This window comes from Bombina bombina, chromosome 11, assembly GCF_027579735.1.
Source record: "Bombina bombina isolate aBomBom1 chromosome 11, aBomBom1.pri, whole genome shotgun sequence".
Taxonomy (NCBI): domain Eukaryota; kingdom Metazoa; phylum Chordata; class Amphibia; order Anura; family Bombinatoridae; genus Bombina; species Bombina bombina.
In genome coordinates, this window is record NC_069509.1 from 40,214,136 (window position 1) to 40,233,336 (window position 19,201).

Sequence of the window (19,201 nt, forward strand, 5' to 3'; positions counted from 1 at the left end):
ACAAATAGCCCTTAAAAGGGCCTTTTGCGGGGCATTGCCCCAAAGTAATCAGCTCTTTTACCTGTAAAAAAAATTACAAATCCCCCCCAACATTAAAATCCACCACCCACACAACCAACCCTACTCTAAAACCCACCCAATACCCCCTTAAAAAAACCTAACACTAACCCCTTGAAGATCACCTTACCGTGAGAAGTCTTCATCCAACCGGGCCGAAGTCCTCAACGAAGCCGGGAGAAGTCTTAATCCAAGCCGGGCAAAGTGGTCCTCCAGATGGGCAGAAGTCTTCATCCAGACGGCATCATCTATCTTCATCAATCCGGTGTGGAGCGGGTCCATCTTCAAGACATCCGACGCGGAGCATCCTCTTCATCCGACGGCTAACACTGAATGAAGGTACCTTTAAGTGACGTCGTCCAAGATGGCGTCCCTTCAATTCCGATTGGCTGATAGAATTCTATCACCCAATCAGAATTAAGGTAGAAAAAATCCTATTGGCTGATGCAATCAGCCAATAGGATTGAAGTTCAATCCTATTGGCTGATCCAATCAGCCAATAGGATTGAGCTGGCATTCTATTGGCTGTTCCATTTAGATTAGGGGGTGTTTTTATTTTGGGGTGGCTTTTTTATTTTTATAGGGGTATTAGATTAGATTTTTGTTTATTATTTTCTGTAATCTTAGATTTTTTTTTATTTTTCGTAATTTTAGAGGTTTTTTTGTAATGTTATTTTTTTATTTTTTGGTAGTGTTAGAATTTTTTAATTTTGTAATTTAGGTTTTTTTACCGAGTGTTTCCGGCCCGTTGTGGACTACAGGCATTATCAGATTACGAGATAAAAAAAAAAATCGTATTAATAGGGAGAGCATACACAATCTCTATGCTCTAATCCAGAATGATCTTGAGCCCCAGACCAGAAGAACAAGGGCAATACTAGGAATGTTAAAATGATTGGCAGTCTTGCATTTCCTGGCTACAGGTCCATTTCAGGCTGTGTCCAGTGCTGTGGTAGGCATGAGCCAGCCTTCATTTTGCAGACATTTGAGGACAGTTTTAAAAGCTATTCTAAAGCATCTCAATAAGTTCATCTATGTACCAAGGAATGTCCATGAATGGCACCAAGTTAAGGCTGGTTTTTACCAAGTTGCAGGTATTCCAAATATTCTTGGTGCAATAGATTGCACACACATTGCACTAAGACCACCTGCTTCCATGGAGGAGCAATATAGTAACAGAAAACACTTCCAATTACTCAATGTTCAGGCAGTGTTAGATGCTAACCTTTGATATTGGGCAGTAAGATCAGGATTTCCAGGGTCATGCCACAATGTCCATATCTTAAAGCAGTCTGCATTATTTTCAGCATTTGAACATGGAGACATGCCACACAGTTGGCTATTAGGTGAATATTAAAATATTACATATTATTCCACAATTTTTTTAAGTTGTCATTGTTGAACCAGTAAGTTTGCCTGTTTAACCTGTAGTTAAAGATACCCCCGTATTTAAAAAGACCATAATTTTTTTTATTCATTCTCAATTTTCTTCTCTATATCTACCATTAGATGTATTCCAATACATAGAATTATTAAATTTAAAATTATTTTGCTATCTTTTAGTTTTTACACACACACACATATATATATATATATATATATATATATATATATATATATATATATATATGATTAATTGTATAATTGTAGGAGCGGGTGGGAGCCCCCAGATCTTCCTCAAGGTGGGAGAGTGCTAGCGACGGCTCTGAGCCAATCAGCCAATAGAATGCAAGCTCAATCCTATTGGCTGATTGGATCAGCCAATAGGATAAAAGCTCAATGCTATTGGCTGATTGCAACAGCGAATAGGATTTTTTCCCCTTAAATTCCTATTGGCTGATAGAATTCTATCAGCCAATCGGAATGTAATGGAAATCATCTTGGATGACGTAATTTAAAGGGAAACTTCATTCTTCAGCAGCCATCGTAAGAAGAGGATGCTCCGCGCCGGATGTCTTGAAGATGGAGCCGCTCCACGCCGGATGGATGAAGATAGAAGATGCCACCTGGATGAAGACTTCTGCCCGCTTGGATGAAGACTTCTGCCGGCTTCGATGAGGATGTCTGCCGCTTGGATGATGATGGATGTCCGGTCTTCGAAAACTGTAAGTGGATCGAGGGGGTTAGTGTTAGGTTTATTTAAGGGTTTACCGGGTGGGTTTTATTTTTAGAGTATGGTCTGGGCAGTAAAAGAGCTAAATGCCTTTTTAAGGGCAATGCCCATACAAATGCCCTTTTCAGGGCAATGGGGGAGCTTAGGTTTTTTAGATAGGGTTTTTATTTGGGGGGGATGGTTGTGTAGGTGGTGGGTTTTACTGTTGGGGGTGTTTGTTTGTTTTTTACAGGCTAAAGAGCTGATTTCTTTGGGGCACCCCGCAAAAGGCCCTTTTAAGGGCCATTGGTAGTTTATTGTAGGCTAGGTATTTTGGGGGTCTTTTTTATTTTGGGGGGTCTTTTTTATTTTGATAGGGCTATTAGATTAGGTATAATTGTTTTTTATTTTTGATACTGTGGTTTTTTTTGTAACTTAGTGTTTTCCTATTTTTTGTAACTTAGTGGTTTTTTATTTTTTGTAACTTAGTTTTTATATTTTTGTAATTTAGTAATTTTTAATTGTAGATTGAAATAATTTGAGTAGGGTTAGGTTTTTAAATATGTAATATAGTTAATTTAATTGGTAGTTTAATGTAATTTTAGTATAATAGTTAGGGTATGTTAATTAATAGTTTAATATAGTTTAATGTAATTTTAGTATAACAGTTAGGGTAGGTTAATTAATAGTTTAATATAGTTTAATGTAATTTTAGTATAATAGTTAGGGTATGTTAATTAATAGTTTAATATAGTTTAATGTAATTTTAGTATAATAGTTAGGGTAGGTTAATTAATAGTTTAATATAATTTAATGTAATTTTAGTATAATAGTTAGGGTAGGTTAATTAATAGTTTAATATAGCTTAATGTAATTTTAGTATAATAGTTAGGGTAGGTTAATTAATAGTTAAATATAGTTTAATTTAATTCTAAAGGTAAGTTTTAATTTATTATAAGATAGGGATGAGGTAATTTTAATGTAAAGTTAGCGGGTTGTTAGGTTTAGGGGTTAATAGCTTAATTTAGTTTATGGTGATGTGGGGGGCTGCGGGTTTAGGGGTTAATAGGTTTAGTAAGTGGTAGTGATGCGGGAGGTTAGTGGTTAATATATTTTATTTAGTTGCGGTGGGCTCCGGGAGCGGCAGGATATGGGTTAATATATTTTATTTAGCTTGCGGCAATGTCGGGCGGCAGATTAGGGGTGTTTTGACTCGGGGCTTATGTTAGAGTGTTAGGTGTAAACGTTACTGCTTTTCTACCATAGAAATCAATGGGATATCTGGCAGCATCGAACATAAGCTTTCACTGCTTTCAGACTCCCATTGATTTCTATGGAATCCGCGGCCTCCAGGGTGGGGATTGAAAACCGGGTATGCTGGACCGGAATAGCGGCGAGCGTACCTGTTATAAATTTGTTAACTCGAAAAAGTTGTCAGATAGTGCCAAATTTGTATTCGGAACATCTGTAATGATGTAAGCATCGATCTGTGTCGGATTGAGACCGGCGGATCGTATGTTACATCACAAATTAAAATTTTTGCCGGTCTGTAGGCTTTGATAACTAGGTCGAATCAAGCTGGCCACAATTACACTGCGGAATTCCAGCGTATTTGCGGTTGATGGCTTGATAACTAGGCCTCTCTATCTGAATCATGAAAGAAAAAAATTGGGTTCAGTGTCCCTTTAAGGAAACTTTAGGATGAACATTTTATCTTTTGCAACATTGTGACTGGACTATTTACAAATTGAAGTATATGTTCTAAAAAAAATTCTCACTGATTTTATCACACATTTTTTTTTTTTACATATTTGAAGAGCAAGGTGTGTATAGCAATGGATACATATCAGCAAAAGGACTTCTATACTTTTAGACTTTTGTTGTACAAAAAAAAAGCACCAATTACTGGGTTATACTTAATAGAAATTGTTGCAATATGTATTAATTATCATTTTAAAAGGTTTTTACCCTTTATTTATTTTTTTGTGCAGTGTCCATTACTTCATGTCACAGCACCAAGGGGGACGGGGTCTCTACAGAAAGGAAAAGGAGGATCTTCCCCTTTCTAAGTGGTTGCTAGTAAACATGTACACTAGTTTCAGTCAGTTTCTTGGTCATAAGCAGCAGAGGACTTTGCAGCAAAAATCATGTGACAAGATGAAAAAAATAGGCAAAACATAATTATCTACATACAATGGCAATTCAAGGTATGTACTACTACTGAAAATGGATTATCCATTTTTTTAAAATAATATTCTGATTCTTGCTACCATTAGGATTAATTTTTCAGTGGTAGTTATTACCTTGAACTGCTTATCAGACAATGTGGTTAGTAAAAAAAAACAAGAAGAAATAAAAATAGTAAATACTAAACTATCAGCTGTTAGTAAACAGAAAAAGTAGACTAAGAGCAGAAATGGGAATTTCTAGGGAGAAAGTTTACATACTGGCTAAAATATAATATAAATATATATAATATAAAATATAGCCAACTTACTCATCTCATTTATCATTCTCCCTTTGAGAGAGTATTTAAAAGCACTTACCCCATTCGAGCAACTATGCATTGCATTCTGGAAACCCCCTGAGGGGTTTATTATCATTGATTAGGAAAATACTTTTAGACTCTACTAAAGGCGACCCGCCCTCCTACATAGCAAACTGGCATTGTGAGCTGGGAAAAGACATTGGGGCCCATTTAACAAGCTCCGTACGGAGCTTGTGGCCCCCTGTTTCCGGTGAGTCTTCAGACTCGCCAGAAACAGCAGCTATGAAGAAGCGGTTACAAAGACCGCTGCTCCATAACCCTGTCTGCCTGCTCTGAGCAGGCGGACAGACATCGCCGGAAATCAACCCGATCGAGTACGATTGGGTTGATTAACACCCCCCTGCTGGCGTCCGATTGGCCGCGAGTCTGCAGGGGGCGGCGTTGCACCAGCAACTCTTGTGAGCTGCTGGTGCAATGCTGAATACGGAGAGCGTATTGCTCTCCGCATTCAGCGAGGTCTTGCGGACCTGATCCGCAGTGTGGGATCAGGTCTGCAAGACTTTTGTTAAATATTGGCCATTACATCATCTGATTGGCAAAAAATGTATTTCAAAGCAGAAAATCTTCTTCCTCTCTAAATGTATTGAGATTAATTATAAGATACTTACTAGATGGCACTTACCTCTGGTGCGGCTTAAAAAAATATTTCTTAATACTGGGCTAGATTACGAGTGGAACGTTATTTAACGGTTCCACTTGTGTGTTAACTCAAGTTTTTTTGTTTGTGTTGGGTAGCGCGCGTATTATAAGTTGAAAGTAAAAAGTTTTCTCACTTGTGCTAACCCAATGCGCAAAAAGCCAGGAAGTCAATAAAGCTAGAAAAGTGGAAACTCGATAAGATATACATTTTTCTTCACTTAGATAAATATGTTATATTTATTCATAAATAAATATTTCTATTTATATCTGATGGTATTTTGGTAATATATATATATATATATATATATATATATACACATATACACACACACACACACACAGTACTATCCAAAAGTCTTAGGCCACCATTAGATTTGTTGTTTTAGCAATGCTATAATGACCATATGTAATTATTTCTCAGTCTCTTTATTAGAATACAACCAGAAAATACAGGATATTTGTATGCAGTTTAAAAAAAAAAACAGACAAAAATCAGAAAAAACAGCTTCTATAGGCTAAAGTGGAAAATATTTAGTGTGACCTCCCCTTACTCTTGAGCAATAGCAGGAACCTAGCTCTTGTAAACCTAAATGGAATGGAACACTAATTAATGTCATTGCTAAGACCTCTATTTGTCCTTCTATTTCATATCAAAATGACTGCTGTGAAAAAGGTCTATTACACCACGTTTGTGCAAGATATCACAGAATCACAGAAATTGACATAAAATCATACTTTTGCATCAGCAAGGCTACTTTCAAAGGGAAATCAGCAAACAAACTGGATACTCAAGATGTGGTACTCAAGCTGTTATAAATAAATTTATAGAATCAGGAGAGGTCAAGGAGAAAAAAGTGCTGGAAGGCCAAGAAAACTTTCAAAATATGATAAGAAGTTTCTCTGAGTTTCTTCTTTGAGAGACCATAAGAAGTTTAGCAAGGACCTGGCTCAGCACAGGTCCTAATCTGACAGTTTAATCTGGATGCCTACAGTCTGAAGAAGCTTGATCAGGAATGGTTTTTTTGGAAGGGTAGCAGCCAAAAAAACACTTTTTAGGAAGAGGAACAGTGTGAAAAGGCTAAGATATGCTAAAGATCACAAAGATTGGAATGAAGATCAGTGGAAAAGAGTATTATGGAGTGATAAATCCAAGTTTGAAATTGTTGGGTACAATCATCGACAATATGTGAGAAGAAGAGTTGGCGAGAGATGTAAGAATAAGTGCTTGTGACCTTCAGTGAAATATGTTGGAGGGTCTGTTCTGGTTTGGGACTATTTCTGCCAGTGGTGTTGGCTATATTTTAAATTGATGGGATCATGAATGCTGAAAAGTACAGACAGTTTTAATTCATTATGCCATTCCTTCTAGAAAGCGCCTGATTGGGAATGGTTTTGTTTTTCTGCATGATAGCGATCCCAAGCACACTACTAATGCAGTGAAATCATATTTGGAGAGTAACAAGCTGATAAAACACTGATAGTCTTGGACTGGCCTCCACAGAGTCTAGACCTGAATGTTATAGAGGCAGTGTGGGATCAGCTGGACAGAGAAAGGAATAAAAGAGAAGCTAAATCTAAAGAAGAATGGTACAGATGGACTTGCTCGACACAGGACTGCCACAAACCTTTAATTTATAAAAACAGCAATATCTGCGAAGCGCAATCAAGTGAAGAGCAATTAAACAAGGTTTTCCTGTATATATTTAAAATATATATTTCAATAAAAATAACGTTTTCTTCTGAGTAAAGAACAATGCTATTTAAAGGAGAGGGATTTAGAGCAGCTTCACTATTTAACCTCCAGATGTTAGTGCGCTTTAGGCTTTTGCTCAAGCCATACCTTTTTACTTTCAGCTTGTAATATGAGTGCAAGAATTAGAGAGCTATTGATTTAACTTGAATGGTGTTTGCACTTTATAGAGCTAATATGTTTGCACTCCACTCATAATCTAGGTCATAATCTGCACTACTCTTAAAGGGACAGTCTAGTCAAAATTAAACTTTCATGATTCAGATAGAGCATGCAATTTTAAACAACTTTCCAATTTACTTGTATCATCAAGTTTGCTTTGTTCTGTTGGTATTCTTTGTTGAAAGCTAAACCTAGGTAGGCTTATATGCTAATTTCCAAGCCCTTGAAGGCTGCCTCTTATCTCAGTGCATTTTGACAGTTTTTCACAGCTAGAGGACGTTAATTCATGTGTGTCATATAGATAACATTGTGCTCACTCCCATGGAGTTATTTAGAACTTGAATAAGGGGGCATTCTGCAGAAGCTTAGAAATAAGGTAACCACATAGGTAAACAGTTTATTAATATAAGTGTTGGTTATGCAAAACTGGGGAATGGGTAATACAAGTATTAACTATCTTTTTAAACAATACAAATTCTGGAGTAGACTGTCCCTTTAACATTAGGAGAATGCTTTTCCTCACTTTGGGTGTAACTGCACCTATTATAAACCCTAACTGCCCTGATACCCATACTTCCCGGGCACTGTAACCACTATGAACGCTTAACTGCAACCTCCCTTGAGTTAAGATGGTGCTCACCATATCTCCCCATCAATTTTGACCCTTCCATGTATCATCCAACTGTATTAATCCCTGTTGCAAATTATCCCCAGTCACTATTACCTCTGGCCTCACTAACAACATTTATTATCTGAGACCTCATTAATTGCAACTGTTCCCAACCCATTAACAACTTTTCCTGGTTCTCATAAACAAAATTATTTTCAGCCTCCTAAAAAGTCCACCCAATGCGACCAGCCCCTGGCACCAAATGTTCTCTGTAGCACATAAGGGCCCCTTAACTTAAAGGCAGCCTAATAAGATTCCCAAAAATATGCTTTCTAAATTTTGTTGTCCTACCTTAATCCGGGTTACTGCATTGTCTATCTTCATCTTCTCACAGTCACAGCATCAAGGATCCCTTGCGGTTCTCTTCCTCTCGAGGTCTGTGATTGGTCTAGTATTACTCCTTTTTATTTATTTTTTTGTAGTCCAAAAAAGATATTTAGCAGATGAACATTACAAACAACTGTATGAAAATACAGGTTTTAATAACATGCAAATGGTTTTCATGACTAAGTAGAAGCTATAAACACTGCTAAATATTTTTGATAGTGACTCCATTATTGTGACATAGTTGAGTTCTAGTCTATTGTTGGTAATTAGCTGTATTTATCATTAATATCATAGAAAATATAAATTCTTATTTATTTTATCTTTACAGAAAAGCCAGAGATATCGGAGCCCATACAACTAACCCTCTCTGCACCAGGAGAGGTGCTGTGCTCTCTGAATCTGAGCAAGTTTTACCCTAAAGACATCCAGATTAGATGGAGCTGTGGAGTTGGAAATTACAAGGAACTTAGCACCAGTAAAGATACAATTACAGATAATAAAAACCAGACCTTTAATGTAAGAAGTGACTGTAACATCCCAGAGCATCTTTTTAATGAACCAGGATTCAGAGTGCAGGTGACCTGGAAACATGAATCTATAGACGAGCCTGAGAAAAGGGAGCTGTCTGCAAGAGATGCAGGTAACAAGATAGATTTATTTCTTGCTCATACAGATGTGTCTCGGGCTGCACTAATTATATATACAATGTTTTATATCTTGTTTAACTGATCTAGCATGAATCAGAATGCTTGGTGTGTTGTTTATCATAGAATTTTCTTATTTCAACTCTTGTTCTTTCCTAGTAATAGATGGCCATTTGTTGAATAACAGAGGCAACTAGATGAATGGCGTCCTAAGGACTGGGGTGATTATATATATATATATATATATATATATATAGGCCAAGTGTGTTTGTCCAAAGCTGCCATGCCCAGTAGAGACAGCACTAGGACAAACACACCTGGCCTTTGAGTCCTGCTCCCTAGCTGATCTGCAGCAGAAGTGGGCGTGGTCAGGCGTGAGCTGGGCATGGTCAACATGAAGGGGGTGTGACCGGGCGTGAATGGCCGTGAAGGGGGCATGGTCGGGTGTGAAGGGGGCGTGGTCGTGCATGAAGGGGGCGTGGTCGGCTCAGTCGCAAGATAGAGAGGGGAGAGAGATAGAGAGAGAGGAGGGGCGAGAGAGAGGAGGGGAGAGAGAGAGGAGAGGGGGGAGAGAGAGAGGAAATGGGGGGAGAGAGAGGAGAGGGGGAGAGAGAGGAGAGGGGGGGAGAGATGAGAGGGGGGGAGAGAGAGGGGAGAGAGGGAAAGAGAGAGAGGGGAGAGAGAGAGGTAGAGAGAAAGAGAGGAGGGGAGAGAGAGTGATAGGAAGGGAGAGAGGAGGGGGGAGAGAGAGAGGAGAGGTGGGGGAGAGAGAGAGGAGAGGTGGGGGGAAAGGGGAGGGAGAGAAGAGAGGGGGGAGAGAGAGAGGAGAGGGGGGAGAGAGAGAGGAGAGGGGGGAGAGAGAGAGGAGAGGGGGAGAGAAAGAGCGCAAAAGAGAGGGGGAGAGAGAGCGCAAAAGAGAGGGGGAGAGAGAGAACGCAAAAGAGAGGGGAGAGAGAGAGCGCAAAAGAGAGGGGGAGAGAGAATGCGCAAAAGAGAGGGGGGAGAGAGCGCAAAAGAGGGGGGAGAGAGAGCACAAAAGAGAGGGGGGAGAGAGAGAGCGCAAAAGAGAGGCGGGGAGAGAGCGCAAAAGAGAGGGGGGAAAGCGCAAAAGAGAGAGGGAGAGAGGGAGCACAAAAGAGGGGGAGAGAGAGAGAGCACAAAAGAGAGGGGGGAGAGGGGGAAAGAGAGAGAGAGAGAGGAGGGGATAGAGAGGAGGGGAGAGAGAGGAGGGGAGAGAGAGGAGGGGGGAGAGAGAGAGGGGAGGCAGAGAGAGAGGGGGGGAGAGAGAGAGCTCAAAAGAAAGGGGGAGAGAGAGCGCAAAAGAGATGGGGGAGAGAGAGAGCTCAAAAGAGAGGGGGAGAGAGCGCAAAAGAGATGGGGGAGAGAGAGAGAGAGCAAAAGAGAGCGGGAGAGAGAGCACAAAAGAGAGGGGGAGAGAGAGCGCAGAAAAGAGGGCGAGAGAGAGAGCGCAAAAGAGAGGGGGGAGAGAGAGAGCAAAAGAGGGGGCAGAGAGAGAGCACAAAAGAGAGGGGGGAGAGAGAGCAAAAGAGAGGGGAGGAGAGAGCACAAAAGAGAGGCGGAAGAGCGCACAAAAGAGAGGGGGAGAGAGAGCGCAAAAAAGAGGGCGAGAGAGAGAGCGCAAAAGAGAGGGGGGAGAGAGAGAGCAAAAGAGGGGGCAGAGAGAGAGCACAAAAGAGAGGGGGGAGAGAGAGCAAAAGAGAGGGGAGGAGAGAGCACAAAAGAGAGGGGGAAGAGCGCAAAAGAGAGGGGGAGAGAGAGAGCACAAAAGAAAGGGGGAGAGAGAGAGCAAAAGAGGGGGAGAGAGAGCACAAAAGAGAGGGGGGAGAGAGAGAGAGGGGAGAGAGAGAGGGGGAGAGAGAGAGAGGGGGAGAGAGAGAGGAGGGGAGAGAGAGAGAGAGAGGAGAGGAGGGGAGAGAGAGAGGAGAGGGGGGGGAGAGAGAGAGAGAGAGAGAGAGAGAGGAGGGGGAGAGAGAGAGAGAGGAGGGGGGAGAGAGAGGGGAGGAAGAGAGAGAGGGGAGAGAGAGAGGGGGGAGGGAGAGAGGGGGAGAGAGAGCGCAAAAGAGATGGGGGAGGGAGAGAGCAAAAGAGGGGGAGAGAGAGAGAGCACAAAAGAGAGGGGGGAGAGAGAGAGAGGGGGAGAGAGAGAGGGGGAGAGAGAGAGGAGGGGAGAGAAAGAGGAGGGGAGAGAGAGAGGAGAGGGGGGAGAGAGAGAGAGGAGGGGGGGAGAGAGAGAGGAGGGGGGGAGAGAAAGGGGAGGAAGAGAGAGAGGGGAGAGAGAGAGGGGGGGAGAGAGAGAGGGGAGAGAGAGCGCAAAAGAGATGGGGGAGAGAGAGCAAAAGAGAGGGGGGAGAGAGCGCAAAAGAGAGGGGGAGGGAAAGAGCACAAAAGAGAGGGGAGAGAGCGCAAAAGAGATGGGGGAGAGAGCTCAAAAGAGAGGGGGGAGAGAGAGAGAGCACAAAATAGAGGGGGGGAGAGAGAGAGAGGAGGGGAGAGAGAGAGGAGAGGGGGAGAGAGAGAGGGGCGGAGAGAGAGGGGGAGAGAGCGCAAAAGAGATGGGGGAGAGAGAGAGCTCAAAAGAGAGGGGGAGAGAGAGTGCAAAAGAGATGGGGGAGAGAGCAAAAGAGAGGGGGATTGAGAGAGCAAAAGAGAGGGGGATTGAGAGAGCAGAATAGAGGGGGAGAGAGAACGCAAAAGAGAGGGGGAGAGAGAGTGCAAAAGAGGGGGGAGAGCACAAAAGAGGGGGGAGAGAGAGAGCGCAAAAGTTAGGGGGAGAAAGAGCGCACAAAAGAGAGAGGGGAGAGAGAGAGCAAAAGAGAGGGGGGAGAGAGAGAGAGCAAAAGAGAGGCGGGAGAGAGAGCAAAAGAGGGGGGAGAGAGAGTGCAAAAGAGAGGGGGAATGAGAGAGTGCAAAAGAGAGGGGGGAGAGAGAGAGAGCACAAAAGAGAGGGAGGAGAGAGCTCAAAAGAGAGGGGGGAGAGAGAGAGCTCAAAAGAGAGGGAGGAGAGAGAGCTCAAAAGAGAGGGGGAGAGAGAGAGCAAAAGAGAGGGGGGAGAGAGAGAGAGCAAAAGAGAGGGGGAGGGAGAGAGCGCAAGGGGTGGGACCGCTGTACTGCAAAAAATGGCCCGTGTGAACGGGCTTTAGGACTAGTGTGTATATATATATATATATATATATATATATAGTATATAAATATATATAGTGGATATAAAACGTCTACACACCCCTGTTAAAATGTCAGGTTTCTGTGATGTAAAAAAAGGAGACAAAGATAAATCATTTCAGAACTTTTTCCACCTTTAATGTGACCTATAAACTGTACAACTCAATTGAAAAACAAACTGAAATCTTTTAGTTAAAGGGAAATAAAAAAAAAAAAAAAAAATAATATGGTTGCATAAGTGTGAACACCCTTAAACTAATACTTTTTTTTTATATAGTTTTTATTGAGGTATAAATCAAGACATAAACATCAGACATGTCAGTAAAAATTAGACAACAAAATTACTTTCAGACATATTATGAATACATCCATACAAAATAAACAGGTTGTGTGTAACTGACAATATTGGAAAATGTAATATAACGTATGCCTTGCTAACAATATAAACCCTCTACTAGTCACATGAGGCCTCTTTTGGACCTCTTACTACCATTTACACAAAAATTCAGAGGGTTATCATGTTCACTAGGAGACTACTCTTGAGTCCCTAAGGAAAACCTCTGTTTTCATATTTTTCATAAATATCTAACAAATATTGCCCGCTCTTGGATCATAAATGATGACTCTGTTATCTGAATTTATAGTACATAGGTCATATAAATACACTTAATCTGACAAGCAAATATATAACAATGTGATTGGAATATATCTATTGTACAATAATAATACAGTATAAGTGCATCTGGTATAAATTGACACCAACAACTGCTCCTGCTTCTATCTCTTGAGAGCCTCAATTTTAATGTCCAGGAGACCTAAGTTAAGCAGTGGTCTTTATAGGTGTGCATACTGCAGACAAAAAATCACAACCATTACCCCTTCAGTATTGCAAGATGTTATTATGGCATCCTTGTGAGCTAACAAACCTTGATCCTAAATTTCCCTAGGTTATATCCCTATGTAAACCATTTGGGTGTAATAGCTTTATCGCCCTGGTTAGAAGTTCCGGTTCAGGATGGAAACTGATAATGTACTAAGGTCCACATGGATCAGAGATGATTAAGGAGAATAAACTATAGCGTTGAATGTGTTAAATCGCCTCTTAATGTTAGAGGGGCCATCTGATAGTGTAGGAGGATATCCCTATGGTTATCGACTAGATTTATGAGAATAGCTTCTGGGATAATTGTATGGCAAAAGTTCAGGGCATTTAAAAAGTATTAAATATACAACTGAAACTGTTCCTTATGTACAATGATGTGAACCGGACTATAGTTCAGAGCTTACTAATTCTAGTGTCATATATTGCGGTTCAGTATGGCTTCACTCATGTAGGGTAAAGGAACTAGCAACCTCGTTAACACAAAGTGTAGCCCTCAATCCCACTGTCCCGGCCGCAGACTGTGGGATGTCATCATCTATGTTTTAAGCTCCACTACACCATAATATATTGCCCATGATTGGTTAAATTGTATAAACCACTTCTAAATGTTAAGGTTTAATTCCAGCGGTAATCTGAAATTGAAATTGCTTAAATCTATAGAAATATCAAGGAGCTCTAATGGAGAAGCTAACTCTGGTGTATACAGTTATCTAGTAGAGAGTAACTCTTATATACAACTTTAATAACATACATATTGTGTGTCAACTAACCTCTAAAGGACTCTATAACTTAGACCGAGTGAAGTATACAGTTTATACAAGTAGATTGGTAAAGAACAACAATAACAATGGTTACCATAAAACATATATGGGATTTCCATAATTAGTTCGGCAGGATCTCCCCAAGGCAGCAATGAAACACAGGAGAGTTCTGATATAAGGATCGAATCAACTCGATCTTGTTATAGGCTCACACATTTACCAGGTGGCTATCAGTCCTGCAGGACAGGTACTCTCCTCTCTCTCATCTGAGCCAGCGGCACAGACCAGCATCTCCCTCTGCATGGTCACCAAGTGCTGTATCCGTTGATTCCCACAAGGCAGATGATAAGTAGATTGTGGGACACCTATCCTGGGGTAAGTCTTCAGTTTATGCAGGATTTTGCCTGAGCTGTGTGTGCCCTGTTTACCGGTTTCCTCTCCTGCTGATTGAGAAGCGGCTCTCATGACTCTGCTGTCTTCAGCTGCCTCCCATGTATTAAGGGATTTACAAGTCTCACGATCCCGGGGCACTCTCTCAAAAGCATTAGTGGCATAGATGGTCGCTAATGGTGGAGAATACTCAATATCACGTGACTTATTATTATCAGGCGGTATAGTTATGATAGCGTGGCGCAGCTGCTGTTCAAGTCTTTCAAAATGTGCTACAATCATCCTTTCCATCATCTGCTCCCATAGAGTAATATGTTCACAGATCTGTAAGGTGCTGTTTCCACGTGGCTCTTCACTTCGCAATATGGCTTCCTGCTACGTTGAGGAGGACTTAGACAGTTTATAGACTGTAAAGGCAGGTCTTGATGCAGGTACCAATGCACTTATGTAACCAAGAAATGTAAACACACAGCTTATGAGCTGCTCTTACCCCCTTCAAGATTTATGGGGGGGGTGTTGAAGGCCTCTCCTTACTGGGATTGCCGTAGGCCTCAACGCTCCGGATCAATAACTCCATGCGGAACTCAGCACACCTGGTGTCTGGACGTTCAGTATTATCTATAGATTTCAAATATCTTGACAGATAGAGTAGAAGGCCTCATATACTGGAGACAATCTGCAAGTTATCTACAGTCCACACGGAGCAATCAATTCTGTAACCACTCAAGGTGCTGCCCAGAGACACGCCCCTTAAACTAATACTTTATTGAAGCACCTTTTGATTTTATTACAGCACTCAATCTTTTTGGGTATGAGTTTTTCAGCATGGCACATCTTGACTTGGCAAGATTTGCCCACTCTTCTTTGCAAAAACATGCTAAATCTGTCAGAATGTGAGGTCATCTCCTGTGCACAGACCTCTTCAGATCACCCCACAGATTTTGAATTGGATTCAGGTCTGGGCTCTGGCTGGGCCATCCCAAAACTTTAATCTTCTTCTGGTGAAGCCATTCCTTTGTTGATTTTGATGTATGATTTGGGTCGTTGACATGCTGAAAGATGAAGTTCCTCTTCATGTTCAGCTTTCTAGCAGAAGCCTGAAGGTTTTGTGTCAATATTGTCTGGTATTTGGAACTATTCATTATTCCCTCTACCTTGACTAAGGCCCCAGTTCCAGCTGAAGAAAAACAGCCCCAAAGCATGATGCTGATACCACCATGCTTCACTGTGGGTATGATGTTCTTTTGGTGATATGCAGTGTTGTTTTTTCGCCAAACATATCTTTTTGGAAATATGGACAAAAATTTCAACTTTGGTTTCCTCAGACCAGAACACCTTTTGCAACATGCTTTTGGGAAACTTCAGATGTGTTTTTGCAAACTTTAGCAGGGCTTGGATGTTTTTTTCTGTAAGAAAAGGCTTTCGTCTTTCCACTCTACCCCATAGCCCAGACATATGAAGAATACGGGTGATTGTTGTCACATGTACCACACAGCCAGTACTTACCAGATATTCCTGCAGCTCCTTTAATGTTGCTGTAGGCCTCTTGGCAGCCTCCCAGACCAGTTTTCTTCTCGTCTTTTCATCAATTTTGAATGGACATCCAGTTCTTGGTAATGTCACTGTTGCACCATATTTTCTTCACTGTTGGTGATATGTTGCACCAACAGTTGGTGATGTGTTGCACCACTCCCAGCGGTGAAACCCTCATATTAGCCAGTAAGTGCTCTGCAAATGGCCCCGCCATCCCACCCAATTGTACTTCTTTCTGCCGCTTCAGCCGCACCACTTCCGGAAATTCCCTAGCAGATCTCAAATTACCATATACCTTAGACCCCTCCCGCTCAACAAAAGGAATTACAAAACCCTAACTGAAACCGGACAATAACAACATCTTTTCGACTTCACCGGAGTCCGTGCTCAGTACAGCCACCTCTCCTGGCTTCCCTGCAACCCAACCTTGAAACACCTGGCCATGGAGTGTAACCATCCACAATGGGAACACTCATGTTTATACTTACAAGAGGAGCCGAACCTGCAAATCCCATCATTGAACTGGAAACACAACCCTTTCCGGATAGCCACAGCCACGGATGTAGAGGCTCCACTAACCGCTCCACTTCCGGCTCCCCAAAAGGACTGGGTCCCCCTCAGTGGTTTCATTATCTCCAGCCAGATTCCCATGTCCCGGTCGTCCCAACGCATCTCTGACCTGACCACAATTCTCTGGCGAAATTTCTCATCATAGCGCCACCACGCCATGCCCCCGTAAGTTCTGTGCGCTGATGCAATCTCGTCGAAATAGCAGAACAACTCTGAGCCCTGGGCCAGAAACTTTTCCGTGATGACACTAGCCAATATACAAAAGGCTCTGGACCAATTTGAAAATGTCTTCGGCAACTTCTTGTATCTTTTTTTTTGTTCTTTCTCTTCTTTTTTTCCTGACTCCACCTTCGAATCCTCTTAAATCTCTACAAATTGATCTATAGGTAACAAGGAAAAAATCTCCAGGAACTCCCTTTTCCAAATCTTCTCTTTCAACTCCGCCGGTAAGTGAAGCCCAAAAGGGCCTATCAAGCAAAGGCACGGCCTCCGGAAAGCTTCCTCAGGGTCCCATGACCCCCCACTCAAACCTCAGCAACCGAAGCCGGCTTTTCAACGAACTGCCTCTCCACTTGGGCCACCAACTCCTTCAACCCCTTTAATAAAGCTACATTTCCCACATTTACGCTCCCATCCATGCTCATAGACTCTGCTCCTTGAGGCGCCTCACCTGTGGATGATAGCGCCGCTCCTTGTCCAGCTCCTGTTGTTGGCATCCGATTAGCCTACACTGCATCCCTGGTTGACTTGCTGCACCCCAATGTCTCAGCTCTCCCTGCCTCACTCCTCCTCCTGGGGGTGACTGCCTTGGATCTGGAGCGTGACCCCCGTACTCAGGTCCGGCCCCTCCTTTCCCGATCCAACCTCGCCCAAGTTGGAGACTACCGGTCCCTCTCCTTGTCTCTTTGCTGCACTGGTGAGCAAGATCTCCCCCCCTCGCCGTCCTTCGTGCCCTGCTGCTCTCCCTTCCGCCTCTCTCACGCCCTGGGCTCAGACACCGCTCTTGCAATGGGGTACAAACAGAACCTGATAAGGCCCTTCCCCATCTCCCCTGGTCCAGAGAGATGCCCCTGGGCCTTTGCCCCCCAGCACCTGTTTCCCGCCCGACCCTCTGTGGTCGAGGACTGGCCTCGCCGTGAACAGCGCCAGCAGAGAAGGCCTGAATCAACCGTGAAAAAGTAGCCAAATCGCTCACCTGGCCTGTCTCCCCTGGTCCAGCTGATGTGCCCAATTCAGGATCATCCTCCCCAAAGTCGCTGTAAGTGTCAAAGATATGCAGGGAGTCTCCCTCCACCTCTCTCAGCTCATTGCTCGGGTCTGGAACCGCCGCTCCTATAGGGGTTGAAGCAAACAAGGCAAACATGTGAATCACTATCCCTACCATAACCCCCTCCCACGCCCCCCACTCACTGGAGGATAAATACACCCACCTGGGGGAGTCCATGCCAAGCCAAGCGACCCCCTTGCTCTTAATCATACTATTTCCAAAACTCTAACCTTCCCCTTGCAAACCCTCCAGATACCTCATCTAAACTCCACAGGAGTTACCCCCCTACCCATATTGCCCCTTTCTATTAGACCTCCCCCTTCCTCACCTCTGCCTGACTGCAAACCCCCCTCCAACATTCCTTACTATGCCTCCTTCCTGCAGCCTACTCACAGCTCGCCCCCCCTACTAAACCCCTATCCCCCTCTTCTGATAAAACTTTCCCATAAGGCACCCCATCCCACTCACACTGCAGCCCTTCCCTTAAGCCCCCACTATGTCTACACGCTGCAGAGACCTCAGCCTCCTTTGACTGCCCGCCTCCTCTCCCACTCGTTACCCCTCTCACATGACCCTCACCTGTCTGATGTGCCTGTTGGCCACCACTGCCTTCCACACTGTCTCTCCGTCCCTCAGAGGCCTTCCCCCCGGCCATGCACCCACTCCTGCTCTAGTGACTGTTTTGAGACCAGTCACTACCCAATGCGCTCCTCCTCTGGCTCCTCCTCCTGCTGCCACTCACGCTGTTCCGTCTTCTCGCGGCCTAACCCTTCTGGCCCGACCTCTCCTCGACCCTGTGGATGCTTGCTTCGAAGTGTTGCTGCTGGGCTCAACCTCTCAGGCAGCCGTGACCACCACACTGGCCTGCTCCGTGTCCCCTGCGTCTCCTATTGACTCACGCTCTCTTCCGGTGCCTTTTCTTCCCGTACACCGGCCTCCTGAAGCACCTTCTCATCACCCAGGCCGATGCCCTGAACAGCGCCAAGGCCATCCGCACCAGGTCCTGACTGTCCAACAATGGAGGTGAGCCGATCACCGTCTCAGGTCCTGCCTTGTGTCAACATGTGAGAAGTCACAGGGAGCTACTTCCCTCACGTTGGCTCCAGGATGAAAGAGGGCCTTTCTGGTTTTCCCCTTCCCTTTTAAACTTAAGCTCCTCCAGAACAGCCCATTACCTACCCAGCCAGGCTGCATGCCCATTGAGGGTCAAATGCCCTCCCATGTATGGCCACGTCCGGGCTCCCTATACAGCTCCAGGCTAACCCCAGTATCAATATTGCTTATCTGCGGTTTAACTTAATTTGCAGTCATATCCTTATTAAAGGATTGAATAAACGGGTGTCTATGTCCTGTTTTTTATCTGAAAGATAGTAATTCCCAGCCTGGGGGCGATCTGTGAAGGAAATTTTGAAATTGTATTTTGAAAATGTTTTGAAAATATACTTGCCTTTAATGTGAATTGCCTTTAAAGGGATTGTAAACCCAAATATATTCTTGATTCAAATAGAGCATGCAATTTTAAGCAACTTTCTAATTTACTCCTATTATCAATTTGTCTTGGTTGCTATGGCAATGGTTAATAGGATAGTATTGGTGATCCGTATAAATGTAAATGTTAAAACCAATGCGGTTCACCTGTGTAGATCATTTGGCATTATTATTTCTCTGAATATGGTTGATAAATGAGCATGTAATAAAAATGTTTTTTTACAGTGATATTCAGAACAG

General features: G+C 43.1%; 1 protein-coding gene across 3 annotated transcripts in view; it reads left to right on the top strand.

Annotated features, from left to right (window-relative positions):
- Positions 1 to 19,201, top strand: part of LOC128642023 (uncharacterized) — a 229,572-nt gene that overhangs the window by 78,331 nt on the left and 132,040 nt on the right. For all 3 annotated transcript variants that reach the window (XM_053694659.1, XM_053694658.1, XM_053694657.1), the window contains exon 8: positions 8,574 to 8,885. In XM_053694659.1, the coding sequence (XP_053550634.1) occupies positions 8,574 to 8,885 (312 nt within the window). The remainder of the gene's footprint in view (positions 1 to 8,573; positions 8,886 to 19,201) is intronic.